Source organism: Schistosoma haematobium, chromosome 1 (genome assembly GCF_000699445.3).
Source record: "Schistosoma haematobium chromosome 1, whole genome shotgun sequence".
NCBI lineage: Eukaryota > Metazoa > Platyhelminthes > Trematoda > Strigeidida > Schistosomatidae > Schistosoma > Schistosoma haematobium.
The window spans coordinates 47792292-47819292 of NC_067196.1; the positions used below are offsets into that span (position 1 = coordinate 47792292).

The 27001-nt window shown below is 31.8% G+C and overlaps 1 protein-coding gene across 1 annotated transcript; it reads left to right on the top strand.

Moving 5' to 3' along the window:
* The first annotated feature begins 3051 nt into the window (after positions 1 to 3051).
* On the top strand, positions 3052 to 26654 carry MS3_00010151 (uncharacterized protein). The gene is made up of 10 exons (XM_012943421.2): positions 3052 to 3562; positions 4686 to 4898; positions 6522 to 7156; positions 7301 to 8072; positions 9164 to 9658; positions 11374 to 11706; positions 13479 to 13916; positions 15297 to 15847; positions 19685 to 19812; positions 24708 to 26654. The coding sequence occupies exons 1-10, from the start codon at positions 3188 to 3190 to the stop codon at positions 24860 to 24862; spliced, it is 4095 nt and encodes a 1364-aa protein (XP_012798875.1). The 5' UTR covers positions 3052 to 3187; the 3' UTR covers positions 24863 to 26654.
* Positions 26655 to 27001: the final 347 nt, after the last annotated feature.

Genomic DNA, 27001 nt, shown 5'->3' on the forward strand with positions numbered 1-27001 from the left:
ATGTGAGCAAATGTGAGAACTGCAGTGGCACCACACTACAATTGTTACCAGGAAAAGTTTCCAACAGTGTTGCTCAACCGGACGAAAGATTCGGTACACACCTGCAACGACATCAACAGGTCGGATTATATAAGGATCGATCGTGCACAGAACAGATTACGACACCACGGACCATTGTTAAACAATCATTTGAATGAAACTTGTCACTAAATAACAGCTTGCTTGACCATGACAATACTTTTGACCGTATAGATAGAAGAACTTAATGGAATCTACCTTTATACTATAGAGTGCTTGAGAAAATAGTTACAATCATACGGAATTCTTACGACCAACTACTCCGCGAAGTCGTATATGAAAGAAAGTTGCAGTACAGATGCATTACAAGTGAAGACATGTGTGAGAAAAGGATGATTACTCTCCCTCTCTCTCCTTATTTTAGCGGCCAACTGGATTATGTAGACCTTGACATCTGAAGCACGAGATAAAGTGGACAGCTTGGATGAAACGAGATGATTTCGGCTTCGCAGATGACCTAGTTCTTCTATCCTTTACACACCAACAAATATGGGTGAAGACAGACAGTGTAGTAGAAGCCTTTTTATCAGTAGATCCCAACATACACCAGAAAAAAGCGCAATACTGAAATACAACACAGCTAGCATGAGCTAAATTACACTTGATGGAGAAATTCTGGAAGATGTGGAAACTTTCATGTATCTGAACAGCATCGTCGGTGTTTAGACAGGATGTTATGCAGATGTGAAAGCATGGATTGGAAAACCAAGGACAGCATTTTTACAACTGAAGGACATACGTGGCTCAAAACAACTGTCAATCAACATCCAAGTCAGAAACGTCAGTACGAAGAAGAAAGTTCTATTATATGGAGCTGAAACCTGTAGAACTACGACAACCACCATCAAAAAGTGAATAATTTATAAACATTTGTTTACGCAAAATACTCAGTGTTCGTAGACTGAATGCCATCAATAACATCCTACTGTGGGAGAGGACAAACCAACTTTCAACTGAAGAGGAATTTAAGGAAGGACGCATAAGGTGAGTAGGACGTACACTACGGAAATCGCCAAACCATATCAAGCGGCAAGTGCTTACTTGAGATACTGAATGGAAAAGGAAACGAGGAAAATCAAGGAAGCACACATCAAAAGAATCAAGATCAACCGGAAGAGATTGCTCAAGACAGAGTTGGATAAGGAATTCGGGCGGTCGACCTATGCTCCTCCTTGTGGGGTAACTAGCTTAAGCAAGTATTGATGAAATAGCACATTCATACATATTTCGAAACTGATCTGGATATTTCTCTATCCTTGTGATATGTTGATTCGTCTTGTATTTGTTGCTTGAATCTTCCCACTGAGGTTTAGGACTGCGGTTGATCAGTCCGTTACTGACATATGTACATCCTGTGAGGATTGCCTCGATATTGCCATAAATCACAAGAGATGGATGGTTGATTCTGCACACGCTTTCACTGAAGTAGCAAGTTGCAATTTCTTTCGTTTGTAAATAAATTTATATTTAGTGATCGATAGATGTAAGTTTATTTAGATATATAGATTGATAAGCGGATAGTTGGCTAGATAGATTCTAATGGTGGACATGAAACCGATTGTGTCTGACTATTTACTAATACACAGGGATCAGAGTATCTGTATTGTTCGCGTAATTGTGTGGGTGGTATCTTATGTAGTTTTATAGGTTTGGCGTTTCTAAATTGTCTACCAGTTCCTTCAACAAGGTGCTTGACAGCCCGCTATATACCACGACTATTTAATGTTAATACTGCCAAATACTCTCTCGTAATTATGCTCGGTAGAATGCTCAGCAACAAAATTAACGTTCTGTTAAAATCCCAGAACACCTGTTTATGAGTGAAGCTAAAATATCTTAAAGCCCAAAACTTAAAGCTACGCAATAATTTATCGACCATTTGTTAGGTTTTTCTAACCTTCTCTTAACCTGTAATCAGCCGTCTGTCATTTTTATCTAACGTGATTTACGACATAGTGTACACTTTTTTTACGTAGTGGTGCATTGCAGTGATCCAATTCGGTGACCTGCGAAGGACTGTTCCATGTTCGATAAAGGATTGAAATGCTGTATGTTCGTGGACAGCAAATAAGTCGAGTATTAGTATTGGTCGGCAGAATGCATATTCTGTAGAATCAACTGGTGGTAGATTTGTGTGTTTAAGGATATATGGGTAACACTTACTCATCACCTCAAATAATTCTTGCGGTTGAGTATATACGACCCAAGGTGATTCACACCACTCAACCAAACGGGAGTGGTGGCCATGCACATCTGCACATTAAATTTATTATCCTATTACCAGCCTGAATATGTTACAGCTTAAATCAGGTGGCTAAGAATTATTACTTATAGGATCTTGCTGACAGCACTGCCGGCTGTTACGATGAGGCCTGTCCGTGTGGGGTAGGATTTGATCCTGACGTAAGATAATATGGGTTAGGCAGTCAAATAAAGACAAGTGCGCAATATTATATTACGTCTAGCATTCTAGTGTCATGAATAGGTGCGGGAACACACATCCTAAATCTATCCACTAGCAGTCACACCAGCATGTGTAGCAAAATATCTTCCGAATGGCTATGCAGCAGAATATCTTTGGGGAATTTCTTAAATGGTCTGAAACAATAATTTGATGAATTTCGTCTAAGAATAAACCTAAATCTAAAGCATAAAAATAGTCCCAGTGACTTTGCGTTTTGGAGATTTTGTGAGAATACCGACAGCACTGAGCCAATATTTCTTGAAAAAAAAGTGATTGTCTATTCTTCACTAGATATATTTGGAATTTGTAGGGTTACGCCAAATAATTGTGAATTGACAGACTAGTAGTCACCAAAACAAAGCTTATAAGTTTTTGGCTACATAAATCTATTTGGTTGGTAATTTTATGAATGGGGTTTTATAGTATCCAGTTATTTAGCCATTGTTCTTGTGTTGTTTTTAACAACTATTTTATTGTACTCTTTATAGGGGCGCGCAAATCAAATATTCTTCATTCTCAAGGTTACCTATCAAACGTTCGTTGCTTCCGGGAATCTGAAGGATGGTGACTTGAAAATCATCTTTAGCTGAATAATATTGTAGTCTTATTCTAAATTGTTTCGGAATATTGCATGATTTTTGTACTATGGATCGATTTGTTCGCAAAATAAATACCAGCCCTAAGTCTAAACGGAAAACACTCGTACAATCTGAAGACAACTTTGGCGTCCCATTAAAAGTCCTGCTTGATAGAGATTCTACAAAACCAGTGCCTCGAATAGTAAAAAATATTTGTGATTATTTGCTTCACTATGGGCTCAATTCACAAGGAATTTTTCGTATCAATGGGAGTGCTAAGTTAATTGACGGGTTCAAAACTACATTTCAGATATCGGCAGCCGACGATCTATATTCTTTGAGAAATGTTGATATTTATGCTTTAGCGGGTGTTTTAAAGCTATTTCTTCGCGAACTACCTGATGGACTTGTTCCAGAAAAACTTGGACTTAAATGTATAAAGGTGATATATTTTACTTAACATACCTCACGACCCTAGTACTTTGGATTTGTATCATAGTAAATCGGCTTTGTTTAATATTGCCGGTGAAGCTATCTCACTTATATGTTTAGTCCGACAAACTGTTTGCCATCTAAATTAACTATGAGGATATCGATATATCTTATAACGTTTTAGTTTTTTTCAGTCATTTAGTAATTTATGTTTTGACGGCCTTTCTTGGTATCACATCATGAATATTCTAGCCACATTATTTTGGAGAGCAGTAATGGAGTCTTGTATTGTTGCACTTGTTGGCCTATAGAAGTACCACACTGTACAACTTAAATATTTTTTAAAATCTCTTTTCACTTTGTAGCTGTGCCTTACAATAGAGTATTTTACTAACTAGCTGTCATGAGTGCACCCTATAGCTTTATATACAGTTTAGAAGGCGGTATAGAATGAAACTTCATTAGTTTTAAGTCTTTCATATCATGTATGAAATATTCGACTATATACTGTGTTTATTCGAAGGATTACGGTCATCAGTATGAATAAAGACATCTTCATGTCTCTCAGGTAGGCTTGTTCGTGGTCTACGATATTGAATGTGTTAATACAATTTATCATCAATATCGATATAACGTATAGAACCATTTAGAAATTATTCATATATATTCAAACCTTACCAATAACTAAGACAAATTTCGGAAAATGCAAAAGTCATTGAGGGATTATCACTTGTGTCCATTGAAAATTTTACAATTTAAAACCACCATAACAAAATGGCTTATCTCTGGCACTACTCATAGTTCTTTAATTGATGGTGGATTATAAAAAACAGATTTCGTTGAGTGAAGTACCATTACCTTAGATCTACCTTACCACCACATTTTAACTCCGATTTGTAATATTAACTTGTTACGTTGATTTCTGGCATTATTCCACGTGGTGGATTAAGAATTCACAGTATTTTTCGATCCAATTCCAGTCATCTTTACAGTCATGTCCCTAAATATTGGACGAATTTAGGTTACTTTTAGTAAAACAAAAGATTAGTCTTTCCATTAGAAATATAACCCTACTAAATTATAAGAAATAGTCCAAATCCATTGTTTTTTTTATCAACCTTTATCGTTTCCAGGTTGCGAAAGAATATTCAAGTGACTTGAATGCGTACATACTTAAACTACAAACTGCATTATTTACACTGCCGCATGAAAACTATGAACTCTTAAAATATTTGTGTAAGTTTTTGAACAAGATTGCGGAAAACGAACCCGTCAATAAAATGTCGCGCAATAGTTTAGGAATTATTTTTGGTCCTTGTGTGTTTCGTTGCAGCTTCGACTTACAGGCAAGTTTTCATTTTAAATAACACTTCATCATGTGTAGAAACATAGTATTTGTATTGACGTTTATTCACATATATATAAACATGATTGACGGCTTTTCTCCGTGTACATTGTTAATATTTGTATATGCTGTAGATTTACTAGCATAATCAAACCGTAGCGTACTTACTTAATGAAGATTGGGTGAGATTACTGAACTATTGTGGATGAGTAAACTGTTGTACATTATATCGGTGAAGAAAAAAAAGTAAGAAGTAAGCAGTTGAAGAGGAAAATGCATACAAATAAAGTAGTGGATCACTTAGTATTTAACACAAAATGAACAGTGGATGCTATCGTTTCTTGGTCTTGCTTGGTGTGATCATAATACATAATTTGACTATCCTAATTGATGTTGTTTTGCAGCTTCACAATGTGACTTATCACTAGTAATCAAACAAGTTGATTTGGATAGCTGTATTATTTAAATCATTTATAGCATGTCACTTGTCAGCCAACATGACAAAAATAGGTTGTTAGATGACCCTTATTTCATCCAAAAGTGTCTGCCATTCCAAAGAAACGTCTTGTCAAAATCTCTATAGAGTGGTTGCTAGTCACGCAACTATACAAGAAACGTTGGTGTGTGGTGTGGGGCACGATATCTGATGTAAGCTGCAACTTACCCTTTTAAAGACTTGTGAATTATCGCGGTCACTCTCTGTAAACTTTATGGTACTCTGATCTGTGGATTAAAGATAACTAAAATAGACCCTATTTAGTTCATTTTTTACTAGCTCTATTACAAAATGTCTTGATTATGTCTTTAGGGATATCTCAGCTTACCGGTAACGTTGATTCGTGAAGCTCACGCCATTCATAGTAACGGCCCACATATATTTTTTAGAGATCAGAGAATCTCATTTCATAGCATAAAGTGCCTGGTAAGTGTGAACGCAAATAAATAGGTGGCAGAAAATAAAAGGGCGATACTACGAAGAAATAAAGTCATAAAAACACAGACAGCATAAACCGTTTAGTTTCAAGGTGCACTATAATTTTCGTAGGAATATATCGGACCACGATAACATGACTGTTACTGGCTGCTACTGTGATTAGGCGCCGATAACACCTCTACCCACTGAGTCGCATAATTTCCAAAACCATATATCATTTAATAACTCTAAGTCTTGCCGAATAGTTTCAACTTTTTATATATATATATATATATATATATATATATATAACAATCGTTTGGAGTTATTCAAACACCATCTGGAAATTAATGTTTGATTAGTCTGAGGGAATTTCCATGTTTCTTTGAATAACAAATTTCAGTTACTGCTGTGTTAACCACCATCATAATTTTACACTTATACTGGTGATTAGTTTTAGTTATTAATAAAGTATGATGACTTGTTACTCTTTTAAAATTGTGACACCTTAAAACCTGTAATGTCTAGCTGTTTTTGTTTCATTCTATAACTATTATTCTATCGAATATAATGTAAGTTGACCTGATAATGGAATTATAATAAAGAATCAATCATTTTTGTATTAGTTTGATTCATAATATAATGGATATGAACTAATACGTTTATTGTAGATGTCGTTTTTACAAACTATTGTTTTCAATTAACTTCAAGGTTCTAAAGAATCAAGGCTTGACAAATTACATAATGACTTCACTAATCCAATACCATGATGCTATATTTGTTCATCACCCTAAAACGGACTTTTTGGTATTGGACCATCTGTTCAAACTACCGGAAATTGTCTCTAACTCAGCTTTACCGACCCTTGAAGATCGTGTTCAGCCATCAAGTGAAATATCAACGAGTTCCAGTCAAAATAATAGTCCAGGAATTATTAACAGCCTACAGGAAGACACATTCTCAAATTTTGTGGAAGCTCTGCCCCTGGCTCCTAGAAATACACCTAAACCTGAACCAGATAACCATGTGTGGATGTCACATCACTGTTCTTCTAGTGAGCCGAAGATTCCTCGAGCAAATCCTTGTCACAGTATACCAGATTCAATGTGTGGTTTTACAGTTGACAATAATCTCTCTAGTGACAGTTCTCCATTTCACAGCATTGTGTCATCTCACCAATACAAAGAATTCCTTATAAGTCCATCAACTTCACCTACACCCAGCCCAATCACTTTTGAAGTTTCTAGTACTCCAACCTTTGTGAGTAGAAGCAATTCAATTTCCTATAATGAAAAAGAAAATGCTGAAGAAGTTTCAGACTCAGGTGCAGAAGTGCCTTACACAAAGTAAGCCGTTGGAAATTAAATTGTGGTTCGGAATTTTTTGAGGTTTTTACCAATTTACTTGGTTTACTATGATTCCCGTAATATCTTATGTGTTTTATGATCATAATATTCATTAGTCCTTGTGGTTCTTATCTTTTTACTCAGGACATCGGAACAACTAGCCTTGGATATCACAAATATTATTTCGTCCATGGCTACATCCCGTTCTTTAGAGGCACTGAGCTTCGAAACACAACTTGATGATTGTTTTACTAATTCAACTCAGATATCAAATTGTAATAAGAAGCCCAACCTTGTTGAAGAGAACCCAAGAGAAAAGTTACGTATTTCTGGCATGTTATCAAGATCGTCAAACAAAGTTTCAACAGGTGATAGTTTGTTCAACAAAGTGATTCGTTTTACTCACGTCACTGATGATCCCACTAAAATTAAAAGAACTTTCAGCCATCGTAAACATACAATCAAAGAATCAAGTGTCCATCCAATCAGTACTTGGAATTCCATGCCTTCTGTGAAAAATAAAACGATAAAAACTCCGCCTAAGTTTATGGATTCTTGTGTGGCAGTTTATAGTCAAGATCTTTGTAGTCAGTCCCCACAACATAATGACGTTATATCAAATACTTTGAAATATAATGGATATCGGTTTCCAAATACTGACAATACTTACCGACCTATAAATTTGCAAAAGGATGATTTTAATGCAGCTAGAGTACAAGATACAGCAAATTCAACACGTTCGTCTACTTTTATGCCAGTTAGCACAAATCATTTTTACATGGAAATGCCGGCTGCTAACAATGAGTTTGCCAATTCGGTTGGTAGTACTCAATCATCTCCAATTGTAGAGAATATTTTGACTCAGGTGATAAACCAATGTTCTGATACTCATATTTTTTCCCTCTCTGTGAAGCAGGTTAGTTTATTAATGTTTAAATATGTAATTATGAATATCCCGCTCTACATAGATGAAAACAGTGTTCTGTATCTGATACTTTCATTTCAGTGTTATCTGTATTTGGATTTGGATCAAGAGTGTTTTCCAAATGTGTAACTACTATGTAACGTTACTTAAATATTGTCCAAGTTAGTAAATTGTATCGATTGCCAAAGAAATCACCTAAAATTAATATTTTGGGGGTTATAGTCGAACAGAATAGTGGAATTAAGCAATTACATCATGTATTTTAAACGCTACTGCGAATCTAAATGGAATGTCATTTCACTTATTTTCAGGCAACCTGGAAGAAATTATCATACTTTCGTCTTCAAATATCTAAATGGAGTATTACTTCTTGATTTCTACCAAATATCTCAGCATTAGTGTTTGCTTTTATTGACTAACTAATGGTCATATAAACGTACTATATAAATTCTCTCTTTTTGTTTGTGTTTTAGTTTTTTGTCAGTGTTAAATCTGGTACTCTCATTTTGTACCTTCTACGTAATTTGCGTTTCCTTAAGTATATTATTCAACATGATCAGTTGTTAATACATCTTGAGGTGTTTATAGTTGTCCAACAGCAGTTCATCCTATCCATGAGCCTTCTGTTTTAATGATGCACTTTCGAAACATTCTCGTTAGCACATACAGCCACAATATGGATTTATTATCCGTTCTCTTCTTTTTTTCAAATTACAGTCATACTTGGGTTCCATCGTTATTTGGGTAAGGGGTAGGAACTGTTGGCCGTCAGTTTTGAACACTAATGACGGCATGAATGTTATGGAAATTGCGAATAGATAATCACAATATTCATACTAAGGAGTTGGAGGTCGTCAGAAGAGAACAGGGTTTTTATTTAATAATCAATTATTGTACAATACTCATGGTGACTATTTTTTTCATCCAAAATTAACTAACTATCCGAAATATTCTCCTAGTATTTATATACCACTAATCTATATGTTTAACTGATAAGTTAGCGCAAAATTATATTTTTCACAGTAGCTCGAATTTTCCGTTTTACCATCATATTCTTGTTTTTTTCTTTATATTCCTTCTAGGAATTAGATTGTCCCAGCCACTCCAGCAGCTTTCCTTATTCAATAAATGAAATGGATCTTACAGCTTCTGCGAAAAAAAATCCGGTCTCAAGTTTTGTTAAGCCGATATCAACTTTATTGTATCAATCAGAAATACCAGTTTGTGTATTTGATCGTTCTTATCCTAACCATAATCATGTAGATGGTTCTAATAGTGAAATCGGAAATGAGCAAAATAAGTCTATCGAATTAGCAACTCTTCACTATGATACTACCCATCAAACAAAGGAATACAATCATAGTACACCAACTAGTCCGATATTATCTAATCATACCGCTTCAATTACTCTGAGATCAAAGTCAAATTCTGTTGGTGCAGTAACCGTTAAACCAATTCATTCCTTTATTCATAAACCTAAAGATCGTGGATCATGCTCTCCTAATTTATTGCCCCTTTCTTCGAAAGCAAACAATGAACACTTAAACGAATCTGCTCCAAACTTCGGGAGGCTTTCTGTAAGCTGTAAAACATTTTAGTAACTTACAGAGAGAAAATTCGTAACTGTTGATTATGTATATTATCAGGATAGGGATTAGAGGAGACTGTAGTATTTAAACAATTGAATTTACGAGTCGATCTAAGCTAGACCACCAGTAGAAACCTGGAGGCTCTTAATGACCGTTCCGTCATAACATGAAACTTCCCATCAGTACGCATCAACGATCTTCCTAGTGAGAAGTGACCAGTAGAGTCCAATACGTGTCGCGTGTGAGACAGTTATCCACCTCAGACAAGGAGGATTGCATAAGATCATGGATCGATTGAAGTTAGACATTAACACCGTTGGATACCGGCTCAGCGGTCTAGAGGTTAAGCATTCGCGCTCGATACCGAATGTCCTGGGTTCGGGTCCTACGCGAGGGATCGCAGATGTGCACTGTTGAGTATTCTCATACTAGGATGGAATGGCCGTCCAGTGCTTCTAAGTTTTCAATAGTGGTCTAGCTTAGATCGACTCGTGTATTCAACTGTGATTACTTATATATCTCCTAAGTCTTGAATAATACTTCCGACACCGTTGACTATTTGATCTATCTATCTATAGTACTACCAATAGTCTTTTTTATTGCCTAATGTAGCAGTTTATGAAGAATACAACTGTGTAACTTACAGTATTATATCCTAAATTATGGACACAAATATTGTAGTATTCTCAATTTTATGTCTTTTCTAGCAGACCATCAATTTAAGAATAATGACGAATAACCCCATTTAAAATTTCTGTCTGTATTTCTTGTAGTACAAAATTACATTAGTGTTCGATGATACGTTATTTCCTAAGATATTTTGATAATGTAATCATATTAGAGATATCACCAACCAGTAAGTAATTGTTTGTTGGTTTTTATCGTGTAAAAAATTATTCTTGTTGATAGGCATTTGATGCTAGATAATATGACCGAGAGCCTGTATCTCTGAGCTAAAACTGTTCGCTTCCATTTAATTCGAAATCTTTGGTATACCATTATAAACTGAAATAATGCTTATCTTATGTACTCCTTTTCCAGTTCATTTGTGTTTCATCACTGTTGTTGGAAAGTTACAGGAATTACATTTAGGTATGAAAATATGTGGTCGCATGTATTAGGTAAATGTTTCTCATTGTGCATTAAAAATTTGTGTACCTAGTTTGATCATGTGATAGCCTGTTTGTAGCAGATACTGTCCAAGACTCGTCCAAACACTCTGATTCACAAAACAGCTTTCAAGAAGTGGTAGGTGGTCAAGTTGTAATTTGTACGCATAAAAGCGAAGAGAGAGACTGTTCGCTATTTGAAGTCTTGAAATATTACATCTTATTTTCCGAACGATATGCACAACTTTTCCCTGAACATTCTCAGTTGACTAAATATACATGCAACTTTATTTTATCAAGTCTATTCACGTAATTATATCGTTTCAAATTTATGATAGATTTTTATAATCGTTTACTTACTGGATTATCCTAAGAACTATGAGAATGTGAAAGATAAGAGTATAGATAAACCACAGTTTTTTAATCAATGACTTGTGACATTTCTGTCATTAATCGAAATTCTATGTTTAGACGCAGCTTTGCATAAACAAGAAAACATTGCACCATATTTCACTCATCCTCATTTGTTCTTTTTAACAAAATGTAGTCTTGTTTTCTTTTTAAAACGAAAAAAACTTATTTGCATTTCTTTAGTCTCCTGAAAGGAATCGAATGATTACAAAGCAGAGGATAAAACAACAGTGTTCAATTTTTGATCAATCCCCAATGTCAAATAAAAATGGGGAAAATACCAGATCCTATGGAGCTCAGTTAAATAAATCAGATCATTTTTTAAGATCAGCAAAATATTCTAGTTACATCTCTGATAGTACACAAAATTTCAAAAAGACCTTGGATACAATAGGATTAAAAAGTTTGTTAAATTTATCAAATAGAATTTACAGCGAACCGGATTTATTGTATTTCAAAAACCAGTTGTCACGAAGGACAAACCTGAAATACAGATCGTTACAGCATTTAACCACGGTAAGTTATGTTCGATCTGATATTTTTATTACTAAGTTATTACAAAGTGACTGAATTTTTCCTTGATCTCACTTAGCTTACACTATTGATATTAAAGTCAGTAAATATTCAGACCCTATCTTCATTTTCGATAAAAACTCAATAGCTTAACAAGAATTAATTTTATTTCCCATATAACTATAAATACGAATGTACAGCTTAAGTAAATGATATCGTCGAAAAGAAAATTTCACTGAATTCTCTTTATTTTTATTCAAGGAACAAATTTTATCAAAGATTCATTTTAAAACACTTTAACATAAATATCTGTTTAAATAACGTATTCACTTTCCTACATAATATCAACATCACAAATCCTTTTGTCGTTAATAGACTTGGTTCGCTTGGTGAATTCTGTTAGAAGTTACAGAGTTTTAACGCAAATAATGAGGAGGGTTACTGAACACCGACCCACTATTCTCTCCATGGTGAAATAATTAGGGTTATTTAACCTTTACGTATCTAATCACATAACTATCGTTTCCGTTCGAGTTAAAATTCAGGATATCTGTGGCTCATTGAAAATTATAATTTGCTTTTTGGCCTATATATATATATATACTGAAGGCCAAGGACGAACCTGTATTTGGTCGTTGGGTTGTACTCAATCAATTAGCGTGAAGCGTAAATCTTTAATCAACAGGTGTAAAACCTCTATTTATCACTTGAACTGCAACTACTTTTCCCTGAAATGTAGCGGAAATCAACATCCAAACTTTTCGGAGTTGTAATTATAGCCGTCTGTTTTCCGCCCTGGATTTTAGTGCAAATGTAAGTTTCAATTGGCTCATGAATTCAACTATAAAATAACTAAAAAGCCCCACGAAACCCTTTCTGATAAAAATGTAAAATTGCCAAATTTAAAGATTTTTTCTATTTGGATTTTTTGGAACGCAACTGTCTAGTGGCTTAATTTAATTTATAATTAAAAAAGGAATAGCTAAATAAAATAATGATGAATAGAGAAGTAAAACTCAGCGTTGATAAGGATAAATTTTCAACACATTTTATGTAAAACTACCCAGGTATACTGGTTGGAACAGTTAGTTGGCTTAAAGTCTGAAAACTTTCATCTAATTTACAATGACTGAAGAAGTTGATGTTTATATTGCAGTCATAGGCAATGACCAGAGATAATTAACTCAGTATTCGTTTGTTAAAAATCCTCGAACCTATGTTCATCATTCTTTCAGCATCGCAACTTTGGTATGTGGATGTCATATATATTCACTAATCCGCGTATCAAAACCTATCATTTCTTTTTTGTGAAGAACACCTTCTAGATTTAGTGAATAGAACTTTCATATATGAAGCTATTAATGATTATCTAAAGCAAAAAAAATAACGAAACTCATTTATCTATGGTTTTATCATGATATTTAAAGTTAATATTTATTACTGTTAAGGTTTATCCGTTTTTTTAATTTATTAAATATGTCATAATATCAGTTAACTTCTGTGGTTTTATACTTCTAGTATTCATTGTTCGTATGGCTTTTTTTATACAAGATGATGCCAAACAATAAACACATGTGAATAATATAATTACTAGTATCATATATAATTCCTTATTAGCATATAAATTATCTTTCAAATGTATATACGATAAGAATGTTTATTCAGCTGTTTACATTTTGCTTGCATAGAAATATTAAATTATTTTCATGCAAAAATCTTATCTTGTTTCTTAATATTCTATTTTGTTTCCATTACTTTTGGTTTATGTATTGTAGGATGAATTATCAAGCATAAAAACACCACCCACATTCAAATTGATTAATAAAGAAAATTTAACTACTATTCCAGTTAAAATATCGAATAATTTATTATTTTCTAATAAAGAAGAACCAAATATTAACTTAATTTCACCTTCAGTTATTAGGCGAGTAAATTCATTTTCATCAAACCGTCATACATCTTCAGGAAAATGTCATTCTTTCTTAAGAAAATATTCATCACCTTTGTTGAAAGATTTAAGAGATTTCTATGAAAATTCTGAAAATCATAATGTTGGCGATAAAGATGATAATGCTGGTGATGTATCATTAGAGCAATCAAATTCATCATTGATATCTATTGAGTCATTCTATGAACTTTTATGCGCTGCATTATCTAAACAACGTGAATATTGTAATCGTCCTGAACGACTGAGTGAAATGAACTGGGACCAAGTAAGTCATTTGATAAATAATGGAATTATATGCGCTCGTTGAATTCGGTATATTGGATGTGTTTGATATGCTTCTTCTATCATTTCAAGTGTTTTTAAATAATTATTTGACAGAAGTATTTAATTAAATAATTTTTATTCTTTATGTCACGGACTGACTTTATTCAAACAACTGATGAAAAGCAGGAAGTACTGGACAACTGTTTCATCCTAGTACGGAACTCCCCATCAGTCAGCATCCAATATCCTACTGGGGAAGAACCTCAAGACTTTAAAGATTTATAATATAGTGGACCTTTAAACCACTGGATCGGCATCCAGCGGTTAATGTAGCTAACTTCAATAATTTAGCGATATTGTACAACAATATTCCAACCGTTTGGGGATAGGTGGGTTGAATCACTTGATAGTAATATCTTTCCAAATATTATTTTGTGAAACAATTTTTCTAGAAGAATAACAACAGATCTAAATAATTTATTCTAACCATTGTTAACATAACATTTTCTAGTTCTTCAGTTGATTAATCAAATCACAAATTTTGATAAAAGCCAGAAAACAGAATGAATTACCTATCGCATTTGTTTTTGTTCAGATCAACTTGATAAACGAAACCAATTTTATAAGGTTTTACGAACTATCTTTTAATGTCGATACCGTTTACAGTTAGTGTTAAAAAGTTTTTGTTAGAACAAGATTCAAACCATAAGTCGAACTTAGACTTCCTAATTTTTAAAAATTAAGAGAATACTAAAGTTCTTCACGTTTTCCACTATTTTAGTCAGTTGAATTAATGCTAATTAATGTTTTACAACTGATTTACATTAGGCCAAATTATATACAATCAATATCACTTGAAATTTCACCCTATTCTTTATAATGACTTCATCTTCAATATATAAATACCAACCAGTCTTAATAATTATCATTTTAAACATGTTTTTTCCTCTTCTTGCTTCCTATTTCGTTTCAAACTAAACTTCGTTGATTACGGTATGTAAAACTTTTTACTAACAATATCGCCAATGTAACTTTAGGCCCATTTTTCCAACTATTGGAAAGCCTTGTCCTGTAAATCTTACTCTTCCTGTTGGTTATCTGTGTTAACTAATATCTGATTAATCGGTTTTATTTTATTTTGGTGTAAACTTTGAGTTTATTTTTTTAGTCTGGTGTACTGTTCTTACCATTCACATAATGAGTCTGACCAGTATTTTTTTATTTTGTTAGGATTAATTTAGTTGTACTTTTAAAATATAAACGTGATTTCTAAGAGCACTTTTATCATGATTGCTAGCAAAAATACTACTTTTTGTTGCCTAACATGGTATTAAAAATATGTTCACCTGTTAAAAACTGCTTTCTCTTTTGAATATTTCAGATTGAACGAGAGAAATATGATATTCAAAAAAGTCTCTTATATTTTGAAGGTCTTTATGGACGACCGAAATCTCCTAGATCGAAACGAATCATGAAACCTATATATGAGCGTTATCGTCAGGTTAAACGTCTTATTTCTTCTCGATATGGTGTCTGTAGTGAATTCCCATTTGGAATGAATTTGTCTCGTTTAAAAGTGCTCAATAACGATTCCATAGTTGATGTTAACGAACAATCTACAGATAAACAACCAAATGTAACGGTTTCAAATAATTTAATGGAATTTCTAAACACTCCAACAATCACATCTCCGACCTTTTTACAAGATAATATTCATAATATAGGTTATGATTCTGACTCAAGTACATTTGGAAGTGTGTATATGAATAAAGAATCTAGCTTCCCAGTTAAAGTTAAGCAAAGAAATTATAATTTACAATCAACAAAAAATCATGATCTTGTAACAATTGAAAACAATCAGAATTCAAGTTTTCCATTTAATTCCAACCATAGAAAATCACTTATGAGACCGGATGACCACAACATTCAATTGTAAGACGTTTTATTCTTGTTTACTTGTAGATTTATATTGTATAACAATTTTCACCACTTTTTTTACTTTTTGTTGTCAATCAATAATGGTCAAATGCTGCGAACAAATGAAGAACATTAGATACTTATTTTCTCTTATGCTGTGTTTTTACTAACATATGAAAAACCAATTTAAGGTCAGTTAGGCCTTATCGTGGACGTATTCACTTTTATACACAACATTCCAATTTCGAATTAAGTTAGAGGTATACATTCTAAAGCTTTTATTATAAGTTGTATCTTTTTGGATCAGTCTGGTGTTTTTCTTAAGCGAAAATATCACGTTGAAAGATGAGTTAATAGTTCTAGTGGAACATATGGATCTCATAATTTTGTTCAACAGCTCAAAAATCATCTCCCCAACGTATGGTCCCATGGTTCTATGTTTGGTTCCCAAAAAAACTGAAGATTATCGGGGGAAATTGGAATAGTTAGTTACAACTCTTCCATTCTATAAGTCATTTGACTGATGTTATTTTGTTATTCTTTTAGCGCTACATAATTTTACCACTCTTTAGCTGATAGAAGAGACCATATTTAAAAGCAGATTCTTTTACATCCGTAATTAATTGTTTTGCTGACATATTTTAGTCTTCACTAACTTTATTCGTTGTTTAAATTCACGCTTGTATCTACCATTCATAATTATGTAACAAAAACAAATTTTTGAGGGGAATACATACTGTCTTAACATATAGTTATAGTCATAACGTTGCTTGCATTGCTGGACAATAATCTGATCTGGATTTGAACACACTGGGGGGAATTATTTACAGATTAACATTCAGAAATAGTTGGTTATCGAATTAAAGTACATTGAAAAATAAATCGGCCCAATGATTACAAATAAACTGAATTCAAAAATTCTTTTGGTCAATATTTGCTAGTTAACATTTACCACTGAATGTAATGTAGCAACAGGATACAACACTTTGTCCTGATAATCAGAGATGACCTCTCCTAGTACTAATAGTAGTTTGAAAAGCATTGTCAACATGTGGTTCGCCGAGCTACATACAGAAAATATAATAAGTTGTCTATATTCATTGTTATTATTTATTGTCGAATTTATGCATATTTAGTTTTATCAGTAAACCAATCGATAATATATCGCATAATGGTGGTGCAATTAATTACCATCATCGCTATTAATACGGACATATCTATCTGGGTGAATATAGATCTATTGAACAGTTAAGCTATTTGAGTTAATCTATTCTTGACACATTAGTTTAGAATAAGTTGAGTAATTTTCAGTGTTCTTTTTAATTTTTAATTTAACTAATGACATTTGATACTGAATGGCTCGAATAAACTTTATCTGTCCGTTTTCTTCATTAGTGTATCCCATGAATTTTTCACATTTGTTTCACAGAGAGAGATAGTGACCTTAGATTTAAACTGTACAATTTTTTTAATCTTATCGGGATTATATCTTAATTAGTTAAGTGCTATTTAGTTGTAAAGAGAAGAGAGTGAATGAAGATACCGACGATCGTAAAATTTGCGAACTATTCAATACAAAGGAAAGAAAATGTAACACTAAACTAAACGAAAAAAGTACATTTTCCTCTTCTGTTACTGCTAAGATGAAACAAAAACCACCATATTAATTAAGTCTACCAGTACACTTACATCTTATACTCTTATTCATTTTTTTTCAATAAAAATGTCCTTGAGCACAATGAATCTGTGTTAACAGATTCTAATACAATAATATTCATCATTTAGTCTAAGTACATTAAAGTGGAAAAAAACAATGTATCCGAAGAAAATGAGTTTTATTTTAAATTATTGTTCATTATAACAATTTTACTTAAGTTCATCAGTTCTATTGGGTTCTTATTAGCGTTGAACTTTTTTAAAAAAATATTTGGGGGCAAAATAAATATTATTTTTGTGAGAATTATAACCGTTACATTTAACTGACCAACTAGCAAATATCGAAAATTTACAGTTGACTGACCTCAGATGTATTTAGACCGATGTACTTTTTTCCTATTTTTTTAATCTTTTTCTTATGCAGTGCGTGCGTGTGTGCTTTGGTGCTCGAATGGTATATGCTGTTTATTTCAATAAGACCTTAAAATGCATTGTGCGGAAATTTGTTGTTATAGTGTCGAGCGAATGTTCAAATTTCCAAAATCCATTAAAGTTTATATTTGTTTAGTTTATTTTGTGTGAAGTTGAACTTAGTGTTTTTCCTGCCGAATTTCCTCTTATTTTGTCTCACTCCTAAAATTGTTGTCCCTCTACTGCTTGGCTAATGACTTAGTTTACTTTTTATCCCTAATTCTACCGACACTAAACATATTTATGCAGACAGTAGTTATACATCTTTATTATCCTTATTCTAGTGGGATCAATATCTTACTGCAGAGTTTTTCTGGTACGCATGATGGACGAGGGTGTTTATTTTGTTCTTCATTCACAGTAGGAGTATCCAAATATGTCCACTAAATAAGGGAACTGTATTGCTTACTTGAGTGCTTGTTATCTCTATTAGTTATAGGACCATTAATATTATTATTGTATAGAGTTTTGTTTTAATCCTGTTTAAGTTATTGAAATATAAACACTACAATATTAGTAACGTTTCACCCGTCACTTTTGATCAAATAAAAAACATTACTATGAGATTTTAAACTTTTTTGTCAATAAACTGTTTATAGGCTTGTAGTGTTCTTCATACAAAAAACTGCACAATGTTGGGTATCATGGTTAATGAATGAAAGAAATGATGCTAAACTATAATAACGTTAAGGAAATACATAAAAATGTCAAATGTAACCGAATAGTGTTATTTATTGTATAACTTTATGCGCTATCAAACTAATTGTCATTCATTTTAACTTAGTCAAAAAATAATTGGAAATAATCATTCATGCACGCAAATGATAAAACAAATAATAGATTACCTGTATAGGGCTGAAAAATTGTGTGTAAAACTAATTCATTTATCAGTTATGTGCTTACTTCCTAAACCTTAAACAGAAAATGGATTTACCGTTTACACAATATATAATCTAAATTGAGTATGATCTGATACTCACTGACTATTACATCTAAAGTGTCAGTGTTTTAATTACATTTGATTAAGTTTGCATCGCAAAATGTAATCAGTCTTTCAGAATTTATTAAATTTGCTCAATTCAAACCGGTTATACTGGTTTCAGTGATATGAAGATCAAGTCACGAGGGCCTTGAGAATCCACATTCTCAACCTTAATATATGTATACATAAGACGATTCTTGTGTCACTTAATGTAGAATGGAGCTTGGATATAAACCATCCTTCTCAATGATCTTCTGTCTTATCATCATCGCATAGCTTTTTAATATTCCCGTATGACTTTCTTAGCTCTGTTCTCATTTTGTGTTTATGTTTTCTTCATTCATTTTCACTACGTCATCCGACCGAGCAATTCACTATTGTTTGTATCTGATTATATATTAAAACTACCTCTCATGTCACTTAATCATTATCATTTACTTGAATTTCGTTTCGAATCAAAAACTGAATTTTATTTGCAGTAAATTCCGAACTGTCATTTTTCATTTTTTTTCTTGTTTACAAATAAATCCAACTTGGAGGCATAATTGGTAATTCCTCTCGTGCAACCTTTAAAACTTTTGATATGTATAATAAATTTTTTTGGAAATCTTGACTCGCCCTGTGCGTATATTAATAAATGTCAACCATAGGATACTTCGTTCAATCTAGTTTTATGTACTATATATGTTTTTGTTTTTATCAATTTTCTATGAACAGTTGTTTTATGTATCATCTATTTACAGGTATCGTAAACAACTATGCTCCTTATCTCCTATGGAATTGTATAATGAAAAGAAAAATGTCCTATTAAAGAAGCATATTGTTCAAACTGAATTAGTCGAATATGAGAATAGTATCAAACGTGTATTAGGTATGATTTATAAATTACTATTAACTTCAATCATTTATATATTTACAAGTATTATTAGATAATATCTTATATGACGTTAATTGTTGTTCACTTAAATGATTAAAGTCGAGCAAACCTTGAGTTTCAAACAACTTTTTATCAAGCATTCTAAAAGTTTTGAGGTGATGATGATTATTATATTGTTTCTATGAAAACTTATGTGACTAACTTGAAATTAAATTAAAATACTTTGCTGTGTGTTGCTTTTGTTTGCTTGATCATATTCTTCAATCTGTTTTGTAAAACCTCTGTCATTTTCAGACTGAAAAAGAAAATAAGGATGAAAGTTTGAACAAATGTCGATACTTGGTAATAATTATCTAACCACTAATAGCTAGCTTTCGGATGGGTATTTCTTAGTCCCAATAAAAAGCCGTGTTCCAAGGAATCATATAAGTAGGGGGAGTAAGTCAACAAGTATGAAATTATGTCATCTGTTTGTATTATATGTTTTGTAATACCTTGGTAACGATAGTAGTAATGATAACAATGGTAATAATAATAGTAACATCTTGGCAATTTGAACTTTCAGCTATCAGTTATGGGCTCATATTTTCAAACCGCTTATTTCTTTCTATTTAGCTAGGGTGTCTAGGTACTATCCAAATAGCTAGTTTCACTGCAAAATATATTGTTAAGTTTCTCAGGGTTTTTTTGTTTAATTTCCTAGATTTATTTTGGATATTACTAAATAAACGCAGTGGTACCTAAAACAATAAACGTTTATCATTATTAGAAACGTAATTCATAATATCTAATGGGAAAAACAGTAAAGGTATTACGTAAATCGGCGGTCATTTAAACTACTACTAAAGGTCTAAAACTCAGATCATTAATGTTGAGGTAGTAAAATTCTCAGTTAAACCATTGAGTTGACACAAACATTGAGTATCAGCTTTCCAATGCAATTGTTAGCCTTCGTCTGGCTTCTTGATTTGCATTGCCTATATCATTTTTTGTGATATTAATATTCCTGTTTTAAAATGAAAATTAGAGAGTTGTAGGACTTTTCATGTAAGCAATATTTATCACTTGATGTATCTACTATCAGTTTGTTTTCTATGGATTTCCTACAAAAGTACGCGTATATCCTTAGTGTATTATTATTATTCGTTAATTGTTTAGATCTATAAAATATATTTCTCATTAAATTTTGTTTTGTATCTAACAATCTAATGAATGATGGTCTATAATAAGTAATTAATTAATTAATATTTGTACAGGAAATGAAAAATGTGTGTTTATAAAGGTGAGTATAGATGGATACAAATTACATGTGGATAAATACACAATATTATAAGGGGAAGTAATTAAAAGAAACGAAGAAAGATAGGAAAGAAAAAAGTGATTTATTATGCATAAAGAATTATATTTGTCATGATACTACCTACCGATAGTGAAAATAATCACATCAATAATAATAAACGTAATGCTTAAAGTCAGTTGAGCGAAAATGTTCTATTCTTTTTAGTTTGATATCTTATCCAAACTCTCTTTTATTATTATTATTATTATTATTATTATTATGAGCGTGACATATTGTTTATAAAACAGGATGATTTCTAATTGTTATTGCTGACTGATGATAACATTTTGTATGTTTATTTGTATATGCAGGTAAACTAAAAATTATCATGTATTTTTGTAGCTTTGAACAAATAGTTGACAGGCAATAAAATGGGATATGCTTTGAGAGTATAATTCTATCAAGACAGTAGCACCAATGTATATTTAGTTAGTGAGTATTTAGTTTGTTCATAGTAATACCTGAATAATGTTTAGTGATTCAGATAAGTTGGTCTATACCCATGTTTTTTCTATATTCTTGTCTATCTGTCTTTCTTGGAGATGCTTTTCTGTCGTATTTCAATATTTTTATCGTCTTCCCCATTAATTTATTTCTTCTTAACTCTTCATTATTAATTTTGTATTTAATAGATAACCAAAAATTTCAAACTAATTTACTACTGTTACTAATATTCCATATTTCATAATGTTTTAATTGATAAAATAATGACAATTATTACTGTTTTGTAAACAAGTTTATCCTTTTGTTTTGTTGGCAAAATCCATGTATAACTAGATGTTCATTTTCCCTACTTATTTATGTACATTCAATTCTTATTTCATTATAATTCTATTTCTACACTTATTATACCCCGTAACATCGTATTATTGCGAAAGCAGAGGTTGTAGTGTAAATACCTACTTTAAACATTGCTAACGTTGATTGGATTACTTATTCAGTATACAGTAAACCGGAGAACTATGTACCTATTTATATTCGATAAATTTGATGTTTTATTATATTTTCTTGAAAAAGCTTGGACCAGGTTGCCAGGCGGAACGTTGGATTTACTTCAAAATTCATTCGCTGAGATTTTACAAATACATTTTTCCTCTTTAGTTGCAAAGGTTGTATATTTTCATTCACTAGTAAGAATATCAATCATTTTAAACATACTAAATTATACATAGAAATATCATCTTTTATTATCATTTGAAACAGTAAAACTTCCAACATTTAAAAAAAAATTTACCTAAGTCTGTCAATTAAAGTAATTATAATTAGTTAACAGCTAATTCATTAAAAAACATTATTATGATTATTATTTGTGTATACTTTTGAACAGTTGACCAGTTACATGTTTATGCAATCTCATCACATGGTTAGTTACACTAATTGTTTGTTATTCTTTTTTTTATACAACAATTTCGATGCAAGAAACAGAACTATCAATCAATGTATAACATTTTACGGTACATTAATAATATTTTTATTTACTATACAATAATATACATATGTGTATCTAACATTTTACTTATATACAGAAAAGGTATTTTATGAAAAACAAACGAATAAACAATTAAAATTGTATTGTTTCTAGGACACACTTTGTAGTAATTTGTTGTCCAATAAATTCATATGTTACTCAGCACACCTCTCTCTCTATTGATAAATGTAATCATTGTTTTCAAATGTTTATATTCATTTAAAGCTATTTATAAAAATACAAAGGTGAAACAGGATAAAATGATTTTATCATTTGTGAAATGACTTTTTTTTTCTCTGCTTTATTTGAAATATCTTTTTCTCTTATTATATAAGTTGCATAAATTGCTACTTATATAAATTCTAAATGAATAGAAACCACATTAAACTATAATTAATTTAAAACAATATGAGTTACATTAATTTTGTTTTGTGTGTATATACAAAAGGTGTTTATAGAGAGTGTATTGAAAGTGTCTATATACTCTAACTGAAATATTATCATGATTATTTTTCAAGTAAGATATCATGTACATTTTGATGCATAACATACTTTTTAGTCTAGTTGTTGTGTTGGTATAACATGGATATGATTTCTTTTTTTTTCAAGAATGTTCACTTGTTCGGACCGATCTCATACATTTATTTATTTATTTATTTTAACACATAGATATTGGTACAAGGAGGCACCAAATACATATGCGCCACACAGATCTCATTCGATATGTGTGAGGGCTGTGATACTGCCCGGGTGCCCAAACCGAAGCAGGTGGTTTTCTTAGGGGGCCACTCCCCGAGCCTCCGACCTGAAGGTCTGATCCATAAGGCAGTGGAGCATCGTAAGAAGATGCAGTCCCATGGAAGCCGGTGACCAACGATTGGTTCATACGCCATTTGTTCCCACAGGATACTGGAGCCCATGTGCACCATTGGTTTGGGATCCGGTTCAAACTTCGGACATTCGCTTTTCGTCCTCTCATTTTCGTAAACAACACCCCCGCCACGAGGAGGCAATGATTAGGGCTTCTCTGGTAGAGGCTATATAGGCGTGGCCATGTGAGAGCATTTCGGGAGGGAGAGCTGACTCTCCCCACTGTCGGCCGTACCAGGGCATTTGGGGGCAATCTCATACAATTTTATTCTGTTTATCCCTATCGAATGTTACTGTATTGATTAGAATATTAACTTACTCATTTGTATAGAATTCTGTTCTATACAAACTTGTGAATTATAATAGTTGTATTGAGACAATCCATATAGGGTGCACATATACCATCTAAAACTGATCAAAATTCAGTCAAACTATCAACAATGAGATAGCTCAAACAATTACAGCATAAACTACTATTTACTCAGTCATAAATCTAAAAGAAATAAGTCGGATTATGTAAATAGTGATGTTCAAACTTGAGGATTGTCACTATACGTATAGAAAGTAACCTAGTCTATACAAGATTCTATAGTTGGGTAAAAGAAAGGATGTAGAATTTGCAATAATCCAGTTATCTAATTATTTTTCTATGAATATGTATCAATGGATGTCTCATATGATTAATTTTCTTTATAAAGCATGAAGCTGAACCATTTCAACTATTCATAATCACAATTATTGATTATGCAATGTAAGTTAGGATCAAGAGATACTTCACGCCAATTAGTTCTTCGTAATAGTTCTACAATAACATACATGTGTACATCACAGTTAAGCATAAAATCATTACCGAATAAGTTGTGGTTAATCGATTAAAAATATCTTCTCTAAAAATGTGTAATATCTTTTCAAATGAAAATGAATATGAGTAACTGAATTGAATTGATAACGTAGAATGAATTCATATTTTTATACTTGCTCTGTGTCAAATCAAATCTAAAAGTTGACAAATCCTTTTTGTTTATGCCACAATAAATTATCGACCTCATTTGGTATGATGTCCTAATTTTACTGTGAAATTTTAAAGAATGACTAATCAATTGAATGTATTTATGTTAATTTATTTCATTTACATCTAAAAACAAAAAACTCATTTCCATTTCAATACATCTCGTTTTTTTTCTCTCTATTTCTTTTTGTGTATCTTTCTAGGTCGTAAACCTACAAAAACTGAACGTAAACCAATGCGGGATAAATATGAATTATATGATTTAATTAAACGTCAATTGAAAGTTGTTGACTCTTGTCTAATAAATCTATCCTCACCTGATTTGATCAATATAAGAGATGATATAAATACAAACTAACCGTAACAAAATATCATTGCAAATGATGAGAAAGTTTCTTTATTTTTCACAGTGTACGTGTACACGGTTTAATTCATTTTATTTTCTTGAGTAAATTGCTATAATGAAATAGTACAATTGCATTTTGTTCTTAAAACTAATTTCTATCTGAATTAGTTAATTTCAGGGGGAGGAAAAGAAATCTATATGTTATTTACGCTTACTTATAAATTTTATTATAATTCAATAAAACAGTCTGATCTTGTGATAAATAAGCATTATGTCGATCACTTATACTAATTTTGCTTTATTTCGACATAGATTTATCATATATTTGTTTGTATCGCTTGAGAACATCTACTCATACACACTCATGCCTCTAGTACTCTGTGTTTTCATTGTTATTGTCTTTCATTTGTATAATATACATGTTATTAATATTCTAATCACCTTTATTATCACATCGCTTTCGCTAAATAGCTCTTGCAGAGAGAGTATGTGTGTAGTTTTCCACATCATAACGTTACTTTTTCGTTCCTGTGTGATTTGTCTCAATCCTACTTGTTTACATATCCTTCTCTCCCTCCATTAATACTAAATATGTATTCTAGTAAAAGCCATAGTGTACATCTTGCTTGCTTATTTCTCTATCTGTCTGATAGGTCCATTCTATCTATTATTGACTGTGTATAGTAATTACCTATTCATTGGTTTGCAACATCTTGAATTTCTTCTCTATGTTTTCTGTTTAGCTGTATATCATTCTTATGATTTTTTTTTTTGGGGGGGGAGGAATAATTATTTGCCTTTATTAGGAAGACTATGGGGTTTCTGTTTTTTTCTCCATTTCAAATTTTTCTGTGAATTGGTCAACAGCTGTTGATCCTCTTTAAATTCTGATGCATTTTTGTTTCAAGGTTATTATTTGAAACATACCAAATGTCATTTTTACATGTGTATACGTTTGTGTCGAAGTTTTATTCCTTCCGTTATATTTTTAGATTCCTGTATATCTGATAGTACACATGTATCCCATTTCATTGTATTAAATAGTACATTTATAAAGTTGATAGACAAATTTCTATCTTGCTCGTTGCTACTTGACTTCCTCTTTTTTCTTGTTTCAATATGATAAATAAGCTTCTTTTTTTCTCTCTTCTGCAAAATAACAAACATTTTACAGTTTGTTTTCTTAAATAAATCTACTACACGAATTCCATATATTGTAAACACGTTCGTTTTATCTGTGTGTGTTTGTGTGTTTAACAAATAAAATATCGTCTTATGATTTTTTTTCAAACTTAATGTGTACCAGAGAAAAAAGACGGGTGAATGATCTCGTGTCATCGGTTTTTCTTATTGTCTATGTAAACAAGAGTATTTTTGCATAAAAAGTAATTTTATTTATTTGTTATTGTTGCTATTTAAATTATTCTAGATTCATCTTCTTTGATACATTGCATCCTTATTAGTAAAAAAAATGTCAAATTGTAAACAGCATTCTTCTGTACATATTTTTAATTCATTCTACACATTTATCCGGATCATGTTTTTCAAGTAATATCCCTACCATTTGTAGTAATTTCTTTTTTGCCGCCTCTTCAGCATTTTTAAAAATTACTTGTGGTTTACAGATATATATATATATATATAATATATATATATATATATATATATATATATATATATATATTGGTCGACAATTTTAAGTTATTTTCGTTCTCGCCTATTTTCAAAGCGAATATTTTGTTTTCATTTTTTATAAGGTTTATGTATCTACATTTCATTTGTCATAGAATGTAATCTATCGTCTTAATTGTTTTGTTTACGATCGTGGGATTAATCATTCCTGTAACGAATGCTATCAAGTTTTGTCTACAGTTTGGATTGTTAAATGTGTTTGTTTCACCGTCAGTATAGTTAGATTAAGCAAAGTCATGTATGGCTATTAAGATAATAAGATCTTGTTGACACTACTCATGTCTTTATGACATTTTGTGATCGCTACAAAACTAGTCAATAACTGGTGTTTAAGATAGACGAAGAGTGGTAAATAAGGTCTGTAAATAATAATGAAATAGTTTACAAAGTTATCTAACTCAACATCAATCGTAATGGTTGATGCTCCTTCGTTATTTCTATATGTGTGTTAGCGGACAT